Genomic DNA, 22,330 nt, shown 5'->3' with positions numbered 1-22,330 from the left:
TGAGCAGCCAGTGAACACCGCATTGCAGTAGTCAATCCTACTAGAGATAAATGCATGAATTAATTTCTCACAATCCTGTTTATTTAGAAAGCGCCTTAATTTCCTAACATTTTTAAGATGGAAGAAACATGTTTTGGACAACTTTGTAATATGTGCTTTAAATGACATGCTAGAATCAAAGATAACTCCTAGATTGCAGGCTGATTTAAATGATGACAGAATATCGCTGTGATCAGCGTCATTCCCTCCAACAATTAACATCTCTGTTTTATCTGTATTTAAAGACAAGTAGTTCTCACTCATCCACTCCTTTAATTCACTAACACGACTAATTAAAGACAACATTGGAGAAACTTCATTTGATTTAAATGAAAGGTATAACTGGGTGTCATCTGCATACGAGTGAAAATTAACATTATGTTTCCTAATGAGAGATCGTGGAAGCATGTAAAGTGAAATCAGTAAAGGTCCCAGTACTGAGCCCTGCGGGACACCATATTGAACTTCTGTGTATAACGATGGAGTACTGTCAGCACATTTCTGTACATATTGGAATCGATTTGATAAATAAGAACTAAACCAAGCGAGCACGGGCCTGTAAGCCCAACATCGTTTTCTAGCCTGTGCAGTAAAATAGAATGGTCAATGGTGTCAAATGCTGCACTTAAGTCTAACAACATAATTACAGTGGAGTTTCCTTCATCAGAGCATATCAGAATGTCATTTACAACCCGTGTTAGTGCAGTTTCTGTACATATATATATGTATATACTGTATGTGTCTGTGTATATATATATATATATATATATATATATATATATATATATATGTATGTATGTGTATATATATATATATGTATGTGTATGTGTGTATATATAGAGTATGTATATTTATCTATATGTATGTACAGTGGTGTGAAAAACTATTTGCCCCCTTCCTGATTTCTTATTCTTTTGCATGTTTGTCACACAAAATGTTTCTGATCATCAAACACATTTAACCATTAGTCAAATATAACACAAGTAAACACAAAATGCAGTTTTTAAATGATGGTTTTTATTATTTAGAGAGAAAAAAATCCAAACCTACATGGCCCTGTGTGAAAAAGTAATTGCCCCCTGAACCTAATAACTGGTTGGGCCACCCTTAGCAGCAATAACTGCAATCAAGCGTTTGCGATAACTTGCAATGAGTCTTTTACAGCTCTGGAGAAATTTTGGCCCACTCATCTTTGCAGAATTGTTGTAATTCAGCTTTATTTGAGGGTTTTCTAGCATGAACTGCCTTTTTAAGGTCATGCCATAGCATCTCAATTGGATTCAGGTCAGGACTTTGACTAGGCCACTCCAAAGTCTTCATTTTGTTTTTCTTCAGCCATTCAGAGGTGGATTTGCTGGTGTGTTTTGGGTCATTGTCCTGTTGCAGCACCCAAGATCGCTTCAGCTTGAGTTGACAAACAGATGGCCAGACATTCTTCTTCAGGATTTTTTGGTAGACAGTAGAATTCATGGTTCCATCTATCACAGCAAGCCTTCCAGGTCCTGAAGCAGCAAAACAACCCCAGACCATCACACTACCACCACCATATTTGACTGTTGGTATGATGTTCTTTTTCTGAAATGCTGTGTTCCTTTTACGCCAGATGTAACGGGACATTTGCCTTCCAAAAGTTCAACTTTTGTCTCATCAGTCCACAAGGTATTTTCCCAAAAGTCTTGGCAATCATTGAGATGTTTCTTAGCAAAATTGAGACAAGCTCTAATGTTGTTTTTGCTTAACAGTGGTTTGCGTCTTGGAAATCTGCCATGCAGGCCGTTTTTGCCCAGTCTCTTTGTTATGGTGGAGTCGTGAACACACCTTAATTGAAGCAAGTGAGGCCTGCAGTTCTTTAGACGTTGTCCTGGGGTCTTTTGTGACCTCTCGGATGAGTCGTCTCTGCGCTCTTGGGATAATTTTGGTCGGCCGGCCACTCCTGGGAAGGTTCACCACTGTTCCATGTTTTTGCCATTTGTGGATAATGGCTCTCTCTCACTGTGGTTCGCTGGAGTCCCAAAGCTTTAGAAATGGCTTTATAACCTTTACCAGACTGATAGATCTCAATTACTTCTGTTCTCATTTGTTCCTGAATTTCTTTGGATCTTGGCATGATGTCTAGCTTTTGAGGTGCTTTTGGTCTACTTCTCTGTGTCAGGCAGCTCCTATTTAAGTGATTTCTTGATTGAAACAGGTGTGGCAGTAATCAGGCCTGGAGGTGGCTAATGAAATTGAACTCAGGTGTGATATACCACAGTTAGGTTATTTTTTAACAAGGGGGCAATTACTTTTTCACACGGGCCATGTACGTTTGTATTTTTTTTCTCCCTAAATAATAAAAACCATCATTTAAAACCTGCATTTTGTGTTTACTTGTGTTATATTTGACTAATGGTTAAATGTGTTTGATGATCAGAAACATTTTGTGTGACAAACATGCAAAAGAATAAGAAATCAGGAAGGGGGCAAATAGTTTTTCACACCACTGCATATATGTATATGTGTGTGTGTATGTATGTATGTATGTATATGTATGTGTGTATATATGTTGATATGTGTATATACAGTATATGTATATATATGTAGATGTGTATATGTTGTCAGGGATGCCAGGGACAACGACCCGGCTGGGACGCCATGAAGGACCGGAAGAAGGTCAAAGCCCACCCTGGATCATGTGGGGGCCGCCTTCCTGCTTGCTCTGGGGGCCATGGGTTGAGGGCATGGAAGCCCTACCCTGTAGGGGCCCGTGGTCACCGCCAGGAGGCGCCCCAATGCCTTGGGGACCTGTTGCCCCAGCACTTCCGCCACACCAGGAAGTGCTGGGGGGAAGACTTTGGACGACACCCGGAGAGCTGCCGGGAGAACAGCCGGCACTTCCGCCACGCTGGGGCGTGGCGTGGGGAGTGTCGGAAGCACCTGGAGCTCATCCGGGTCATGTATAAAAGGGGCCGTCTCCCTTCATTTGAGGATAGAGTCGGGTGGAAGGAGGACGAGGCAAGAGAGGAGAGTGGAGGCGGCCCGAAGAAAGGCATTTGAGTGGCCAAGACTGTGTTGGGGTTTGTGCACTTGTGGACAGTGGGTCTTAGTGACCATATACATTGTAAATATTGTAAATAAAATACGTGTGGTGGTGAAGAACAACATGTCCGCCTGTCTATGTCCGGGTCGGCTCCACAATGTATATATATATAGATATGTGTATGTGTAGATATGTTTATATGTATATATGTATATGTATATATGTTTATATGTGTGTGGTTGTGTGTATATATATATATATATGACAGCAACACTCATAACAGTGACAAAACAATTACATTGACAATCATAACTTATAATTCATAACTTCTTTAACACACTACTTCTCCGCTGCAAAGCGCAGGTATTTTGCTAGTATATGTTGTGAACGGCACCCGGGCACAGACAGGCGGACATGTTGTTATCAAACCACCACACGTTTATTATACAAATTATTTACAATAATTAGGTCACAAAGACCCCAGTTCATTGGTCACACAGACCCAGTCACGTGCACAAACCCCAAAACAGTCACTCAGTCCTGGCCACAATGCCTTCTTCTCGGGCCGCCTCCACAACTCCTCTTGCCTCGTCCTTCTTCCACCCGACTCTAGCCTCGAATGAATGGAGACGGCCCCTTTTATGGAGGACCCGGATGAGCCCCAGGTGTTCCCGGCAATCTTCTGGCGCCCAAGTGTGGCGGAAGTGCCGGCTGTCCTCCCAGCTGCTCTCCGGGCGCCGTCATAAATCTTCCCCCCAGCACTTCCTGGTGTGGCGGGAGTGCTGGGGAAACAAGTCCCCAAGGCATTGGGGCGCCTCCTGGCGGTGACCACGGGCCCCTACAGGGAAGGGCTTCCATGCCCTCGACCCGTGGCCCCCAAAGCAACCCGGAAGGCAAACCCCATGGTCCAGGCAGGGGCTCTGACCCTCTTCCGGTCCCTCCTGGCGTCCCGGCCGGGTCATGGCCCCTGGCATCCCTGACAATGTATATATATATATATCATTTTTAATGTAGGAAGATAATTTTGACCTGATCATTTTAGAAGTAGCTCGCATGCTGAAAAAGTGTGGGCACCCCTGTGTTAAACTGTCATCTGGCACCCCAGAATCCAACGTCTGAGCATACTGCCCACTTCCTCTCTTCTGCGGCAGCAATCCACAATTCCTCATCTTCCACTTGCTTGTAGGAATTGAACTCATTTTCTTCCCCAATTTGGGCATCTTGTCAGTATAAGCTGGTTTGCTACCATGTGCCACCAGATCTTTCTAAGCTTGCTCGTTATCCTCTAATTTCATCTAAGGATATCTTCATCTTCATCCTAGGGATCCACAAACATGATCTTACCATAATGCACTCTGAAGCTTTACTTGATAAAATGATAAAGTTGATCATTTCTTATTAGTCTCTTCTTCCCATAATACTCTGTGACGACCACTGTGGATATCTCTCTCTCTCAGCCTCTCCCGTCCCTCTTTCCCCAGTATTATGTATAACATATTTCAATGAGATTTTCTTTATCAGCAAGTGCAACATATGAATATGAACAGGACAAGTGGCCAGCTGCTAAACCTGCTCTGACCTCTTAAGCTGGGAGGCCCCATTTTGGCCATGCCCATTCTCTTCTGAAACTCGAGATAACCAACTGAATAAAGAAGCACTCTAGAATGACTTCTTTATTCAGGCTGAACTGGGATGTGATTGTTATTTAAAGATAATCTGAGAAAAGGAGGGAAAAACAACTTTATTTTGTGAAGATATGGCTAAATCCAGGGTTTGGAATTCTGGGAACAGAGTAAATTTGAGTTGAACCAAAACCTCTGAATACTTCAGTGTGTAGTGTTGCAAAAGTATAGCGGAAAGTTTCTGTTTCTATTATAAGGTACCTGGTCCAAAAAATTGGAGTTTCACTGTTTTAGGAATAAAGTGAAAGTTAACAGCATCAAATGGCACAGTTTAAACTGGCTATTAAGAAGTTTCAGTTGTTGAATGTTCACTAAATGAAAGCTCACCCTAATTGTTGGATCTCAAAAACATGCTTACTTGTTGTTTTTAAGGTATTTCACTATCAAATCATACACGTAACAGTCCCAGGCCTATCTCAACAAGTACTTGCATACCCTTTCTAACAGAGGAGGCCTGTATCCTCTTTCTCCTATTGACTCCCCTTTCCATTTCCATCTTCAACTGGCTTTGTTTCTTGCTACTCTTACTTCCTACCAACAGTCATTCCTCTTCTTTTTATCCCTGAGTTCAACTGGCCCTGCTAAGGCTGATGTTAACCTCCATGGTCAGGAGGCTAGGGGACAACCAGGGCACTAATCCCCATCAGGATTTTGTGGTGTGTTGCAACAAGGAAACCTGATACCCTTTTAATGATTCAGACATCATGAGCTGAGCTGTTCTTGGGCTACTCCTGCTCACCAGATGAAAACAAGAACCAAGAAAGTTCTTCCTAAGAATCCTTGCTGGGGACACGCACCGGCCTGTTTGGCACCAGTAATAAATTATGAGAATAGCACCCCAAGCAGTATCATCACCATCTGAAGAGTTCCAAACTCTGGCCAGAAGCACACCAACTGTGTGTGTATAGCTATTTGGGAAATTTGGTCATTCTTGACAGTTACTGATTATCTCTCTTTGTCAGACTTATCTACCTCACTAACTTTTCAGCAGTGTGTATCTTTAACTTTGTATGATGATGGGTCAACATCTAAACGTATCTCAAATCCACCCAAACTCTTTTACAGTATTCCAAGGCAAATCATAAAGCAAATGCTAATTATGACATTGCAACATGGCTGAATACGTAAAAATTACCTAACAATAACTTGGTTAATAAGACTAACATATGATTCTGGCAATACTGCAAAGTAATTTACAAAGATAGTAAAAAGCAGATTGTGCAAAGCTGCTGCATTCACAGTTGATCTAAAGTGCCAAAACTAACATCATGGGACTCTGATCAATGAACAGCTGATTTGTGTGAATAAAGGTGAAGGTTTGCAAAAGCCAATCTGAGTTGTTTGGAGTTTGAACACATAGTTTTACCCTTTCCGTAGTCAGTAATGCTGCTATAACCTTTAATTGGACAGCTTAAGAATTATATCTGCATACAGATAAAGACTTAAATAAACAGTAGAAGCCGACTTTTCTTGGTGTTACTGAATACAGGGAAAATTCTGTTTGGAAAAACATAATGAATTCACAGAACACTTCTGTAATAATAATAAAAATCTTCTTCTTCTTTCAGCTGCTCCCGTTAGGGGTTGCCACAGCGGATAATCTTTTTCCATATCTTCCTGTCCTGTGCATTTTGCTCTGTTACACCCATCACCTGCATGTCCTCTCTCACCACATCCATAAACCTTCTCTTAGGCCTTCCTCTTTTCCTCTTGCCTGGCAGCTCTATCCTTAACATCCTTTTCCCAATATAACCACCCGCCCTTTGCACATGTCCAAACCAAAGCAATCTCGCCTCTCTGACTTTGTCTCCCAACCATCCAACCTGAGCTGACCCTCTAATGTACTCATTTCTAATCCTGTCCATTCTCGTCACACCCAATGCAAATCTTAGCATCTTTAACTCTTCCACCTCCAGCTCTTCTTCTGATTTCTGGTCAGTGCCACCATCTCCAATCCATATAATAAAGCTGGTCTCACTACCATCCTGTAGACCTTCCCTTTCACTCTCGATGATAACAGTCTGTCACAAATTACTCCTTACACCCGATTCACTATCTCCAACCTTCTCTCTCTCTCACTCTCTTCATTCATTAACCTCTTAAAGTAATCCTTCCATCTTCTCAACACACCTACCTCGATTGTGAATATGTTTCCATCTTTATCCTTTATCACCCTAACCTGCTGCACATCTCTTCCAGGTTAGTTCCTCTGTCTAGCCATTTGGTACAGGTCCTTTTCTCCCCCCCTTAGTGTCCAGCCTCTCATACAATTCATCATATGCCTTTTCTTTAGCCTTTGCCACCTCTCTCTTCCACCACCAGGTTTCCTTTATCTCACTCCTCTGTCTAGATGTCACACCAAGCACCCTTCTTGCAGTCAGCCTTACTATTTCTGCTGTAGTTGCCCAGCAATCTGGTAACTCTTTACTGTCACCTAGTGCCTGTCTTACCTACTCCCTAATTGAACCTTGCAGTCTTCCTTTTTCAATTTCCACCATTTGATCCTTGACTCTGCCCTCACTCTACTCCTCTTCTTGATTGCCAACATCATCCTAGAGGCTACCATCCTATGCTGCCTAACTATACTTTCCTCTGCTACCACTTTGCAGTCTTCAATCTCCTTCAGATTGACTCTTCTGCATAGGATATAATCTACCTGTGTGCATCTTCCTCCACTCTCGTACACCACCCTATGTTACTCCCTCTTCTAAAAATATGTATTCACCACATCCATACCCACCCTTTTTTGCAAAATCCACTATCATCTGACTTTTTTAATTTCTCTCCTTGTTACCATACCTACCCATCACCTCCTTGTCTCCTCTATTTCCTTCAACAACATGTCCATTGAAATCTGCTTCAATCACCACTTTCCGTCTCTTGGGTACACTATCCATAACTTCATTCAACTCACTCCAGAAATCTTCCGCCTCATCCATCACACACCCAACTTGTGGGGCATATGCACTAACAACATTAATCATCACACCTCCAATTTCCAGCTTATGTATATGTATTATATGTATATGTATTATGTATAATAGCTCTGTCTGACACTCTTTTCACTTCCAAAACACTTGTGACATACCTTTCCTTCAGAATAACCCCTACCTTCCATTCACAGCATGATAGAACAATTTTAATTTACCTCCGATCCACCTGGCCTTACTCCCCTTCCATTTAGTCTCTTGCACGCATAATATAGTATAGAGTATTTTACTTTTTTACAGAAGACAGATGCAGAAATAAATACTCTATTATAACAAGCAAGAACAGCCCCCTTAAATACACACCAGATATACTAAAAAGAAAGAAACCTTTGAACTTGCCTAAAGATAAAAAGAGCAGTCATAGTCACAGTGAGGCATCCCAAAGATGTAATGCCATTTGTATAATGGAACGGCAGCTGTGTTTCCTGACGCATACTGTATCTACTGAATAATTTGTTGACTGTAAGTACTCAGTGACAGCATATTGTAGAGGGGATGTCCAGCATTGTTCATAATGGCACACAGTTTTGTCTTCATTCTATCCTTCACTACTTTCTCCAGGGAGTCCAGATTGTGTCTCACAACTTAGTTATGACTTTGTAATAAGCTTGTTGATTTGGTGAGACTCTCTTGAAGTGATTTTATCAGCCCAGAATGTCATATTTCACTGGCCAGTACAGAGTTGTTAAACATGTAATGGATATCATCAAACATATTAAAGGAGCACAGTTTCCCAAGACGTTTCCTAAGAAGAAAAGAGTCTGCATTGTCCTTTCCAATATAGTTAATCAATTTTACTAGACCAGTCCAGCCTGTCTTTGATTTGGACCCCCAAGTATTTGTAGCAGTGAACCATGTCTTTATCCGTTCCTTGAATAGTGACCAAATGTAGAAGCTCTTTAGTGTGGCCATAATCAATAATTGGTTTCATGGCTTTGCTGATTTTAAGTTGCAGACAATTCTCGTTGAACCAAGAAACAAACTTCACCTCCAGACTCCTATGCTCTGTCTCATCCCCTTTATCAGTACACCCCATAATTGCAGAATTATCTGTGAATTTCTGCAGGTGACATGACGCGGCATTATACTGTATTTATAATCTGAGGTGTACAGAAGGAAGAGAAAAGGAGACAGGGCTGTAACTTGTGGTGCTCCAGTGTTGTTCACATACAAATCAGGCATACAGTCCTTTGATCTTTACAAAGTGTGGTAATCCCGACAGGTAGTCAGTTTTCCAGGAAACCATGGGCTCATCTATCTACATTAAGCTTTGGTACATGTCAGCTATTCCAAGGGTTCCCAATCCAGTCTTTGGAAATCCCCATACTGTTTAGGTTTTTGCTTACTCCCAGATAACCTTCATCAGGCAATATATAACATTTGTAATACACCCATATGGGCCCTATGTGATGCTTGGGAGCACAATTTAATATTTTGCCCCATATCAAACACATTTTGGTGCCCATAAGGGGCTTGTACTGGAAAGGTTTCAGAGAGACAATAATTATCCTGGCAACTGCTCATGTTAGTGGAAACCAATCCTGCTGATTTATGTCAGTCCATCGCAGGGCACACCCACACTTACTCATACTATCCTGCCCCAAATTCATCAATTAACCATGCAAGTCTTTGGAATATAGAAGGATTCTCAGTGTATCTGTAGACAATCTAATGCAATAGCTTGCCACAGTTTGGAGAATCTTTTCCATGATACAAAATAATAAAATACTGACATAACAGTGCAGTCCAAGGATATGAAATTTTGCATATATGTGAGGAGAACTTTCCTTAACCCTTTAAACTCAATCGCATTGTATTGGACCCACCGGTGGGACCAAACAATGATGCAAACTTTTTAAATCATTCATTTTCTCAGTGCTATAATTAAAGTACAGTGTTTTGCCAATAAAATGACATTTGCATACTCTGAAACCACATAGCAATGCTTTCTTTTTTTCACTCAAAGATGCTATTTCAAAATGACTTTTTTGAATATCCTCATTAAAATCTGTGCACTTTTACGGACAATATTATTTACTACATGAAAGGGGTGTTTCTATATTTCAGACTTTCTTTTTTTGTAAACATGTTTTTGAATCTTCCAACTATTAGTTATGTAATTGAGATACATAGTATAATTTCTTTACCAACTATACAGTGCATCCAGAAAGTATTCACAGCGCATCACTTTTTCCACATTTTATGTTACAGCCTTATTCCAAAATGGATTAAATTCATTTTTTTTCTCAGAATTCTACACACAACACCCCATAATTACAACGTGAAAAAAGCTTACTTGATTTTTTTGCAAATTTATTAATAATAAAAAAACAGAGAAATCACATATACATAAGTATTCACAGCCTTTGCTCAATACTTTGTCGATGCACCTTTGGCAGCAATTACAGCCTCAAGTCTTTTTGAATATGATGCCACAAGCTTGGCACACCTATCCTTGGCTAGTTTCGCCCATTCCTCTTTGCAGCTTCTCTTAAGCTCCATCAGGTTGGATGGGAAGCGTCAGTGCACAGCCATTTTGAGATCTCTCCAGAGACATTCTATCAGATTCAAGTCTGGGCTCTGGCTGGGCCACTTAAGGACATTCACAGAGTTGTCCTGAAGCCACTCCTTTGATATCTTGGCTGTGTGCTTAGGGTCGTTGTCCTGCTGAAAGATGAACCGTGCCCCAGTCTGAGGTCAAGAGCGCTCTGGAGCAGGTTTTCATCCAGGATGTGTCTGTACATTGCTGCAGTCATCTTTCCCTTTCTCCTGACTAGTCTCCCAGTTCCTGCTGCTGAAAAACATCCCCACACCATGATGCTAACACCACCATACTTCACTGTAGGGATGGTATTGGCCTGGTGATGAGCGGTGCCTGGTTTCCTCCAAACGTAACACCTGGCATTCACGCCAAAGAGTTCAATCTTTGTCTCATCAGACCAGAGAATTTTGTTTCTTATGGTCTGAGAGTCCTTCAGGTGCCTTTTGGCAAACTCCAGGTGGGCTGCCATGGACCTTTTAATAAGGAGTGGCTTCCCTCTGGCCACTCTACCATACAGGCTTGATTGGTGGATTGCTGCAGAGATGGTTGTCCTTCTGGAAGGTTCTCCTCTCTCCACAGAGGACCTCTGGAGCTCTGACAGAGTGATCATCGGGTTCTTGGTCACCTCCCTAAGGCCCTTCTCCCCCGATCGCTCAGCTTAGATGGCTGGCCAGCTCTAGGATGAGTCCTGGTGGTTTCAAACTTCTTCCATTTACAGATGATGGAGGCCACTGTGCTCATTGGGACCTTCAAAGCAGCAGAATTTTTTTCTGTAACCTTCCTCAGATTTGTGCCTTTAGACAATCCTGTCTCGGCGGTCTACAGACAATTCCTTTGACTTCATGCTTGGTTTGTGCTCTGACATGAACTGTCAACTGTGGGACCTTATATAGACAGGTGTGTGCCTATCCAAATCATGTTCAATCAACTGAATTTACCACAGATGGACTCCAATTAAGCTGCAGAAACATCTCAAGGATGATCAGGGGAAACAGGATGCACCTGAGCTCAATTTTGAGCTTCATGGCAAAGGCTGTGAATACTTATGTACATGTGCTTTCTCAGTTTTTTTATTTTTAATAAATTTGCAAATAATCTCAAGTAAACTTTTTTCACGTTGTCATTATGGGGTGTTGTGTGTAGAATTCTGAGGAAAAAAAATTAATTTAATCCATTTTGGAATAAGGCTGTAACATAACAAAATGAGGAAAAAGTGATGCACTGTGAATACTTTCCGGATGCACTGTATATACTCTGACAGTAGGCTTCCGTCCTATAAAATGATACAATGCTATTTGCCTTCAATAATGAAACTGTATGTTATGGATACTACTAGGAATAACATTCAAAGTGCATTTTCTGGTAAAAAAAAAATATATATATACTGTATATTTTGACTTTTGCAACTTTTTCTGCTGCCACATAGGTATACACCATAATAATATTATCCAGGTAAAATCCTGAAAAAGAACTGTCTGACCTTTATTTTGATGGGTAGAACAATGAGAAGTGAAGCAGAATAACAAATTTTATTAGCTAACTGAACAGATTACAATCTGCAGGTTTTCAAGGCTGCTCAAGCCCTTTCTTCAATTGCCTACTGTACAAGGGGTCTGAGCTCCCTCGAAAGCTTGCATATTGTAATCTGTTCAGCCAGCTGTTAAAAGGTATCATTGTGCTTCACTTCTAGTTGCATCCATAATGGCTAACATGGTATAACACCCTGATACTACAGAGGGGTAGAGCATTAATGTTTAGTGAAGGATGATGAAGTTACAGCCAGTTAAATCAAACTAGCAGAAAACGTAGAGAAATGAAGCTGAGTTTAAAGGGTTAAATAACTCTTGGTCGAAGTTGGAATGGCTGCAGCTTTGGCAACAGAGAAGATTAGTTCCCGTTTTAATCAGCAACCTCGACCTGGTTGTGTGATACTGTGAGGTGACGTCGTGTAAGCTGATGAGCTGCATTGGCGTGATAGCGAAAAGTCAGCAAAATCTACGTTAACGAGGACCTTCAGGAGGCGGGGAACTATACGGGGAGAGGCGTGCCAGTACGCTGAAATTTAATGTCGGTAATACGACCTGATCCAGTTCTCCTTCTCGGCGCCCCTCCTTGTGGCTCACCAGCCACTGTCTGTGCACGCGGGAAGGGGCGGGCAGAGGAGGTGTTAAAAAGGCTGCGCGCGATGCAGAGCGCTCCCTTCCTGTGTGCAGTGGAGCGACTGTTTTGTTTCTTTTCTATCGAGCTATCTTCAGACATGGCCGCGTACCTCAAGGTCTTACAATCCCTCTCCAAATATTCCGCGACCTTCGCTGGCAAAACCCCGGCTGTATTAGCCCCAGCCGCCTGTCAACACCGGCAGCAAAGGAACTGTGAGTAAAAACGCGTCACCGTTAATGACCGGCTTGCAGAACCGAACCGTCGATTCATTCATTGCTGCGTTATCTTTTGTGGGAAGCATGTCTTTAAATGAACTTCTTCTTTCAGACCATTGTTGAGTGACAGCGGACAGCTGCATCTGTGTTCTTCCTTCGATGCCTGACTGCCTGTGGCTTCTTTATTCTTTTGCAGTGCCTAGTAATACCGGCCGCCGAAACTGGAGCGCGTCGGCTTTGTTCGGAACCTACTGACGTGTAGCCCGAAACCACACTGTCGGTGACCTCTGTCAGTCAGTGGCTTTTTTATCGCCCCGGGTGATCGATTTTTGAAAAATTCGCGACGGGTATTCTTAAACCAGATGATCAAGTATTGGTTGGTCTCGTTCATTTTCTATATTGGTGCTTTCGATTAAGGGGAATCAAGGTCAAAAGAAAAACGGAAGCTTTATACAAAATCTAATGAGCACAATCCAGCAGACCTGGAGATGTGTCGAGGCAACAGTGATTGGATTGACATTTAAAAGTAATTTCTCATGGATCTCTAAAAATAAGTGTTAAAGTTAAGGGTGAAAAAGCCGGTAGGCCTTGCGTTTATCCCGATCAGACTTCGTCACGCGATGAGAGATCACGTACGCGCTGCCCAAGGCTCTGCTGCAGCGTTTAGGAAGCTGTAGACGCGGCGTGTGTTTGTCTTAGATACCTACGGACTGGATAAACATTAGGCTTTTTACTTTTAACGAGTGCTTTGCAATTTGACCCAGTCAGTGTTTTTGGTTGTAGTCAAGGTTACTTATGCGGTGTGACTTTCCTTCGTCTTCTTTAATCCACCCCATCCCCCCGACGTACCTCGTTTATGATTCCACCATGTCTCTTTGCACCATCATTCTATGAATCCTATTAATATCCGTCATTGCCCCTCTGTTGTCTGTTTCTCATTATCGATGTTACTCCCACTGACATTTCTGCAGTGCTGTCAGCGATTCTGTTTCTCAGGAGCTCAGGTCTTAAGAGATCAATAATTACAGCCCGTGTAGTCTGTTATAATCCCTTGATCCATATTATTATTAAATGCTCATCAAAAAGGATTCCTCAATTTAAATCATTTTATGCCACTGTGTATCGTTGATAGAATTGTACCTGTGCATGCACAAAGTTAGGCCAGCAAGGAGAAGTTAGTCCTCTTTAACACCTACAGGTCTCCTTTGCAGACATCAAGGTCAACATTAGGACATTTCCAAAGTAAGAGTCCACTTCCTGCAATGGGTGAGGGGTTGTTGATTTTTTTTTTTTTTTGGAATATGAGTGCATTTCTTTAACAATTTGTCATTCTTAACATTTATACTTACCATCATTGATTGTGTTTTTTTTTTTAAATAAACTTTTTCATTGTAGATATGACAAGTGTTTGGAATTGGGAATAGCTGTGCTTCATAGTCTAAACTCTTTAATAGTCTGCTGCAAGAACTGAAGTGTTTTTGACTTCACTTTTTTGCATATATTAAGCTGTGCTTTTTGAAAGTTTTGTCACACTTCACATTACATTTATTGCTGTTTTAATAGTTGGTGACTTGAATATGTAATAATTGTAATATTTGAATGGGCAACCAGGAAGAAGATTCAGAATTGTTTATTAACAATTCATGTAAGATGCCTTCTGTTATAAGAAAGGCTTTAAAAACATCCAGAATGGCTTTTTGGGCCTCTTGGGAAAATTTTATTTAAAATTGTTTCTTAAAATTGCTGCATTCAGGGTACCCTTTGTCATTAGACATGTTTTAAAGACACTCTGAAGGGCATTTTGTATGTCTAAGTCAAAAGAAGTGTTATGCTACATTAGGGAAACTTAATCTGTGGTATGAATACTGCTTACACTTTTTCTGGAACTGCCCCACATTTCAGTCATATATAGAAATAAATGATTTGTTTTCATTTATTTCACCTATGCTGGAATGTTGCATCAGTGGTAAGAACTGTTGCTACACAAATCAGCTATTCCATGCCCGACTCTTTGCGTGGTGTGGTGTTTGTGTCGTTTTCTGCACATATCTTTGAAAGTTAGTTGGAGAGTCCATACTGGCCATGTTTGTGAGGGTAAATGAGGGTGGGTATGTGAATGGGCCCTGTGGTAGACTTGTGAGTCTTAAGATCTCATATCTGATACTGCAGGCACAGGCGGCAGCATCTTAGAATTGTTTCAAACAGGGATTAAAATTTTAGGTGTGTTTTAACCCAGAGTGGAGATGTTTTTCCAAAAGTAAATATATGTATTGTCCCAAACTAGGAAAATTGTAAATTGCAGCAGTTATGACCATACTTTTTGTTTTTTATCATCTGCAGTCCATATTGCCTAAAATAAACCTTGTTTTGTTAGTCTTTATTTGGCCATATTGAGCTATGTGAAGTAAAAGTGCTTAAATACCAGATTCGTTTAAGACTTTCTTCAATGAGGACAATTTAAAAAGCTTAACTGAGCTTTGAGAGATTACCAGACATCATCTGTTTGTGTTTTTGCCAGATTGCCTTTTGTTCCTAGTTTGTAAAGCTGAGCAATCTACTGAAGGCGTTTTTCTATTTTGTTCAATAAAGACATGCAGGTTAGCTGCACTGGCGATTCTAAATTGTCCCTAGTGTGTGCTTGGTGTGTGTGTGTGCGCGCCCTGTGGTGGGCTGGTGCCATGCCTGGGTTTTGTTTTCTGCCTTCCATCACGTGTTGGCTGAAATTGGCTCCGGCAGACCCCCATGACCCTGTAGTTCGGATATAGCAGGTTGGAGGATGGATGGATGTAAAAAGTTACCCAAAAAGTCGTCTAATTAATGTATTCAATCTGAAAAAGACAAAAGAATAGAACAGTTTTAAATATACAATACGATAGGACTGAAAGAGATATTTTTAAGTTGGCTAATATGACACTTCACAGTTTCTTCGTGGCACCAGCAGTGTGTTCTATGAATACATGTATTTTTAAACTGCTTGTTTGTTTGAAAAGGAATGGGTCTCTAGGCAGCATACTGTAGTGGAGGTGAACCGCCTCTCGCCACCCCCATTCATTCTCAATAGCAAGCCTGCTTGTACTGTTGTACATAACAGGAAGTTGTCTCTCGTTCAGTACATCAGACGTGCAGACGACGAGTGCCTTCCAACTGTGATAGCGTGTACAGTGCAGTGCAGAAGAGCTCATTTTAACCTTTTGTCTTCACCCTTCAAGAATGTCTCTGAAACACAGATCTGATGCAAGTGCTGGTGATACAGTAAAGAAGAGAAAAACCATCACCATGGAAAATAAAGTAGAAATGATAAAAGGTCAGGGAGAGGTGAAACTCCATCATTCATCGGCAGAGCACTTGTTTACAGTTAGTCAACAATAGCATTTTTTAAAATAATGTGCCTGTTCCGACTTACATACAAATTCAACTTAAGAACAAACCTACAGGCCCTATCTCATATGTAACCCGGGGACCGCCTGTATATGATAAACAATTAACTGTATAATTCTACACAAAACTGTAAGTGTTGATTCTCTGATGCAGTCTTACATGTTTCTTGCAATGAGAAGTGAAGCCAAACAACATCTTTTATTGGCTAACTGAGCAGATTACAATATGCAAGCTTTTAAGGCAGCTAAGGCCTCTTTTTCAGGCTGGGCTATTACAGTTCAGTCAGTCGCACAACTTGATGTACTTGGTTTTAGAGAATTGAAAACAGACAATTAGCCTGTTTGCTATAACAGTTCATTATTAAATTCTGCATTGTATCATTTTATTTACCATAGAAGCATGTACAATGTTTGAGTGCTGTAGTTGTTTGTGTTACCTGGGTGATGTGTTTTAATGATTCTAACATTCATTGACAAATTCTTGTAACTTTTTTTCTCCAAGGCCTTGGTAATTGTGCTAAAATAAAAGTTGCTATTCTGGAGAGCACAATTTACATTACATGTTCTACAAAATTCTTAGGATTCACCATTCCTGTAACAGAACCTTTAGGCTTGTTTTATTTTGTGAGACTTTTGATAGTATCAGGTGGTACAGCTTATTAGCTTCTTGTTTTCCCAGTGACTGTTACCTCACATTTATCTTTTTGCAATGTATACCACTGAAACACTATTTTCACTTAAGAAAAAAAAAGATCTGTACTTAAAACAGCTGGCTTGGGTGATTCCCAAGCTATTTTTTGAATAATACATTTTGATGATCTGATCTTTGGCTTCATTTTCCTTTTTCCATTGTTCTCAGAAACCCACATAATGTTACTTTTCCCAGACTGCAAATACTGAGGTTTCCTGTGGGCTTTCTAGGAACAAATACCATTCAGCCTTGGAGTGAATCTGGTGGATCTTTTTAATTCAACCTTATGTACAGCACACTTCACAGTGCCCACCTTCACTTGCCTTGTGAAAAAGCTAGCAAGCATTATTGAAACTCCTATGAATTGACAGCAGAGTTATGGTATGTGTTAATAGTAAGGTAGAATAAGTATATGTGAAATTGGTGTAGAATAATCAGTTTCTGGGACAGCCAAATTAAATTGTAAGAGAGAAACTCTGACATAATTCTCTTATCAGTAAGGAAGTATTTTCTGTTTAGGTTTGACTAATCAAATGTATTGTTAGTTTACCAAAGCTATCAGTTAAATCACTTTTATCTGGGGCTACCTGTGTTGGCTGGATGCTGCCAGACTCTCTTCCCATCTTTAAGCAGTTTGCTGCATCTTTAACACTAGAATCCCAGAAGTCTACGAAAAACTTAGCCTACGAAATCCTGGTCTACCTTAAATCCCTTCGCTGTAGGGAGATAAGTAAATAAATCAAGGTAAATAACATTCAGTCTAGCTTTTATGTAAGTAACATACATTTTTTTTTTATATAAAGACCATCACAAAACATAATCAAAAACAGGACTTTGCACAATACCTTGGCGAGCTCTCGAAGCCCTGCTTCTTCTTTGAAGGACAGGTGTGGGACAGATTGACTGGCAGGACGGTACCGTCTTTCGCCTTCACGCCTGTTGCAGCTGCATTGTTCTTGTATGTGAGTGGACATTTCTTGCAGGGAGGACTGTTCTTTTTCTCCGAACCCTCATCCTCATTTAAGTTCACCTCTGCTATATAGCACATCTTTATTTGAAAACAACAGTGTCAGATCGGGGTGAGCATGATCGTAAAAAAACCCTAACCTTTACTAGTACCATACATTTACACTGGCTGTTACAGACTCAAATCAAATGTATGTTTTTATTTTATAACAGTAACTATAAAACCAGCTAACTACTCAAAACATTAAATCTGGGAAATGGGTAGGATCGCACTCACGACTTGTTGGTTTTGAGTCAGCAGTTCTTACTGCTGTACTACCAAAGCAATTGTATCAATGACGTACACTAACCCAATCTCTTTTTTTCTTGGTTATACTCTTGAATAAAAGCGTACTTGTTTTGTAATACGTCTATCTTTTATCCGTCCATCCATCCATCCATCCATCCATCCTCTTCTGCTTATCCGAGATCGGGCAGCAGCTTGAGTAGAGATGCCCAGACTTCCCTCTCCATGGCCACTTCTTCTAGCTCTTCTGGGGGAATCCCGAGGCGTTCCCAGTCCAGCCGGGAGACAAAGTCCCTCCAGCGTGTCCTGGGTGTTCCCTGGGGCCTCCTCCCGGTTAGACGTGCCCGGAACACCTCACCAGGGAGGCATTCTGATCAGATGTCCGAGCCACCTCATCTGACTTCTCTCGATGCGGAGGAGCAGCGGCCCTACTCTGAGCCCCTCCCGGATGACTGACGTTCTCACCCTATCTTTAAGGGAAAGCACAGACACCCTGCAGAGGAAAATCATTTCAGCCGCTTATATTCGTGATCGCGTTCTTTCGGTCACTACCCATAGCTCATGACCATAGGTGAGGGTAGGAACGTAGATCGACTGGTAAATTGATAGCTTTTTCACCATGACAGATTGATGCAGATGCCGCACCGATCCGCCTGTCGATCTCACGCTCCATTCTTCCCTCACTCGTGAACAAGACCCTGAGATACTTGAACTCCTCCACTTGGGGCAGGATCTCGCACTCCACCCTTTTCCGGCTGAGGACCATGGTCTGTGATTTGAAGGTGCTGATTCCCATCCCAGCCGCTTCATGCTCAGGTGCGAACCAATCCAGAGAGAGCTGAAGATCACAGCTTAATGAAGCAAACAGGACAACCTCATCTGCAAAAAGCAGTGATCCAATCCTGAGTCCACCAAACCGGACCCCCTCAATGCCCTGGCTGTGCCTAGAAATTTTTGTCCATAAAAGTTAGGAACAGAATCGTTGACAAAGGGTAGCCCTGGTGGAGTCCATCTCTCACTGGAAATGGGTTCGACTTACTCGAAGACCAAGCTCTGACACCGGTTGTACAGGGACCGAACAGGCCTTATCAGGGGTTTCGGTACCACATACTTCCAAGGCACCCCCACAGGATTCCCCGAGGGACATGGTTTAACGCCTTTTCCAAGTCCACAAAATACATACATACTGGTTGGGCAAACTCCCATGCACCCTCTAGGATCCTGCTAAGGGTGTAGAGTTGAATCTGAGGTTCGACTATCTGACGGACCCTCCTCTCCAGGACCCCCAAATAGACTTTTCCAGGGAGGCTGAGGAGTGTGATCCCTCTGTAGTTGGAACACACCCCGTCTTAAAGAGGGGGACCACCACCCCAGTCTGCCAATCCAGAGGCACTGTCCCCGATGTCCATGCGATGTTGCAGAGGCGTGTCAACCAGGACAATCCTACAACATCCAGAGCTTTGAGGAACTCCGGGCGTATCTCATCCACCCCATGGGGCCCTGCCACCAAGGAGTTTTTTGCCACCTTGGTGACCTCAGTCCCAGAGATGGGGGAGCCCACCTACCCACAACGTTCCGAGTCGAGGTCCGCAGCGCACCATCCCCACCATATACAGTGTTGACATTGCACTTCTTCCCCCTCCTGAGATGCCGTATGGTGGACCAGAATCTCCTCAAAGCAGTCTGAAAGTCGTTCTCCATGGTTTCCCCAAACTCCTCCCATGCCCAAGTTTTTGCCTCGGCAACCACTGAAGCCACATTCCGCTTGGCCTTCCAGTACCCATTAGCTGCCTCCATTCGGACTCAATGTCCCCCACCTCGCTCGGGTCGTGGTCGAAGTTCTGCCAGAGGTGGGAGATGAAGCTACTTCTGACAGGGGACTCTGCCAGACGTTCCCAGCAGACCCTCACAACACGTCTGGGCCTACCAGGCCTGACCAGCATCCTCCCCCACCATCGAAGCCTACTCACCACCAGGTGGTGATCATTTGACAGCTCCGCCCCTCTTTTCACCCGAGTGTCTAAGACATGTGGCCTAGGGTGTCCTAGTGCCAAGTGCACATATGAACACCCCTATGCTTGAACGTGGTGGTGTTCATTATGGACAATCTGTGACGAGCACAGAAGTCCAATAACAAAACACAGCTCGGGTTCAGATGGGGTTGGCCATTCCTCTCAGTCACGCCCTTCCAGGTCTCACTGTCATTGCCCACGCGAGCATTGATGTCTCCCAGCAGTATGAGGGAGTCCCCAGAAGTTATGCCCTCTAGCACCCCCTCCAGGGACTCTAAACAGGGTGGGTACTCCATACTGCTGTTCGGTGCATACGCACAAACAGTTAGGACCTGTCCCCCCACCCGAAGGCGGAGGGAGGCTACTCTCTCGTCTTCCGCGGTAAACGGTAAACCCCAATGAAAAGGCGCCAAGTTGGGGGGCAATAAGTATGCCCACACCCGCTCGGGGCCTCTCACCGGGGGCAACTCTAGTGTGGTAGTGAGTCCAGCCCCTCTCAAGGAGATTGGTTCCAGAGTCCAAGCTGTGTGTTGAGGTGAGCCCAACTAGAGCCAGCTTCTGTAGCAGAGGATCGGACCACCAAGGTTGCCGCCTTTGGCCACCATCTTACTTACGCTGCACTCGACCTCCTTGGCCCCTCCCATAGGTGGTAAGCCCATGGGAAGGGGGACCCACGTTACCTCTTTGGGTTGTGCCCGGCCGAGCCCCATGGGTGCAGGCCCAGCAACCAGGCACGTGCCATCATGCCCCACCTCCAGGCCCCGGTGACTCGCGTCCGGGTGAGGAAAAACGCTATGCAAATTTTTTGTTCTTCGTAGGAGGTTATGTTGATCTGCTCTTTGTCTCATCCCTCACCTAGGACCAGTTTGCCTTGGGTGGCCCTACCAGGGGCATAAAGCACCGGACAACAGAGCTTCTAGGATCAATGGGACACGCAAACCCCTCCACCGCGATAAAGTGGCGGTTCGAGGAGGGGGTGTACCTTTTGTGAAAGTGTTTATTTTTATATTTGGACTTCAGTCTTCTTACATCATACACTCCATGTCACAATTTTGCCGTTAGTACTATAACATGAATAAAGTTTCTGTTTAAGGTATTTCTTCAACATTTCTTATGTTTCTCGCATTTCCTGTCATCATGCAATTATCCAGATCTTTGTAGACACGGAATACACATGAAATGCATGTGTTCCAAATAATATATTATTTACCCTAAACAACTCAAGGACCTCGCATGCAGATAATTACAAGTTTTTTTCGTAGGCTTCAGGGCTTCTAGTGTTAAGGTTGAGACCAGTTTTTCAAGTTAACTGCCATCATCTCCGTTCATGATGTCTTATCCTTCCCAGTAAACATATTCACCCATAATTTTCCCCGTTTGCATTACAAGTCCAATCCATCTCAGCCTGTTGTTCTTCACCTCATGGCCTTCACAACAATTATTTCTCTAAGCTATTTCATTTAGAGAATCTCCATGCATCCACCCTGTCAAAGATGGCTGGGGGGGGGCGACCCGGCTGGGACGCCCAGGAGGAGGACTTACGCCTCCCCTAGACCATGTGGCAGCGACCACCCTGGTGCCTGTGGGGACCACGGGTACAGAGCTTTAAAGCTTAACCCTGTAGGGGCCCGTGGTCACCACCAGGGGGCACCCCAGTGCCTTTGGAGCCCTGGACTTCAGCACTTCTGCCACACCTGGAAGTTTTGGGGGAAGAGGAGTGGGGACACCCGGAGTGCTTCCCAGTGCGCAGCCGGCACTTCCGCCACACTGGGAAGTGCCAGCGGAAGATTGTCGGAATGCACCCGGAGCACATCCGGGTGATTATAAAAGGGGACGCCTCCCTCCATACGATGGCTTGAGTCGGGACTGGAGAAGGACGGAGCTCTGGAGGCAAGGCAAGGAGGCAGCCTGAAGAGAAAGATGCATTATCGTGAGGCCTGAACTTTTGGGGGACTTTGGAGTTGTGGTGCACTTTGTTGTAAATAGTATGTATAATAAACGTGTTGTGGGTGATTCAAACGTGTCCACCTGTCTGTGTCCGGGCTGGCTACCACAACCCCTTATGTGTTCTTATCTCGGGCCTTTCTATCTTTGCTTTGTTTATGCCCTGTATTAGTAGTGTCTTATTTCCATACAGTATGCAGACTGTTCACACAGCTCAAAGAAATGTTTCCCTTTATTGGCTCCTTTGAGCGATAATAGGTGGCAGCTCCAAACCTGACTCCATGCACAGACTCTGCATATAGGACAGCAGAATACACAGTCAACCAAGACATTTGAATTGGTCATGCTGTCAGTTTTAAGAGGACAGTTGTACCAAAGGTACTTCATATAGTTTAGGCCTTCACTCGGAG

General features: G+C 43.0%; 1 protein-coding gene across 1 annotated transcript in view; it reads left to right on the top strand.

The window, feature by feature from the left end:
• Positions 1 to 12,460: 12,460 nt before the first annotated feature.
• idh2 (isocitrate dehydrogenase (NADP(+)) 2) overlaps positions 12,461 to 22,330 on the top strand; it is a 75,717-nt gene continuing 65,847 nt past the window's right edge. The window contains exon 1 of the mRNA XM_039773339.1: positions 12,461 to 12,641. Within this exon, the coding sequence (XP_039629273.1) occupies positions 12,527 to 12,641 (115 nt within the window). The 5' untranslated portion in view covers positions 12,461 to 12,526. The remainder of the gene's footprint in view (positions 12,642 to 22,330) is intronic.

This window comes from Polypterus senegalus, chromosome 12 (assembly GCF_016835505.1).
Source record: "Polypterus senegalus isolate Bchr_013 chromosome 12, ASM1683550v1, whole genome shotgun sequence".
Taxonomy (NCBI): domain Eukaryota; kingdom Metazoa; phylum Chordata; class Cladistia; order Polypteriformes; family Polypteridae; genus Polypterus; species Polypterus senegalus.
Note: the sequence above shows the minus strand (reverse complement) of the source record. Positions and strands in the feature narration are given on the sequence as shown.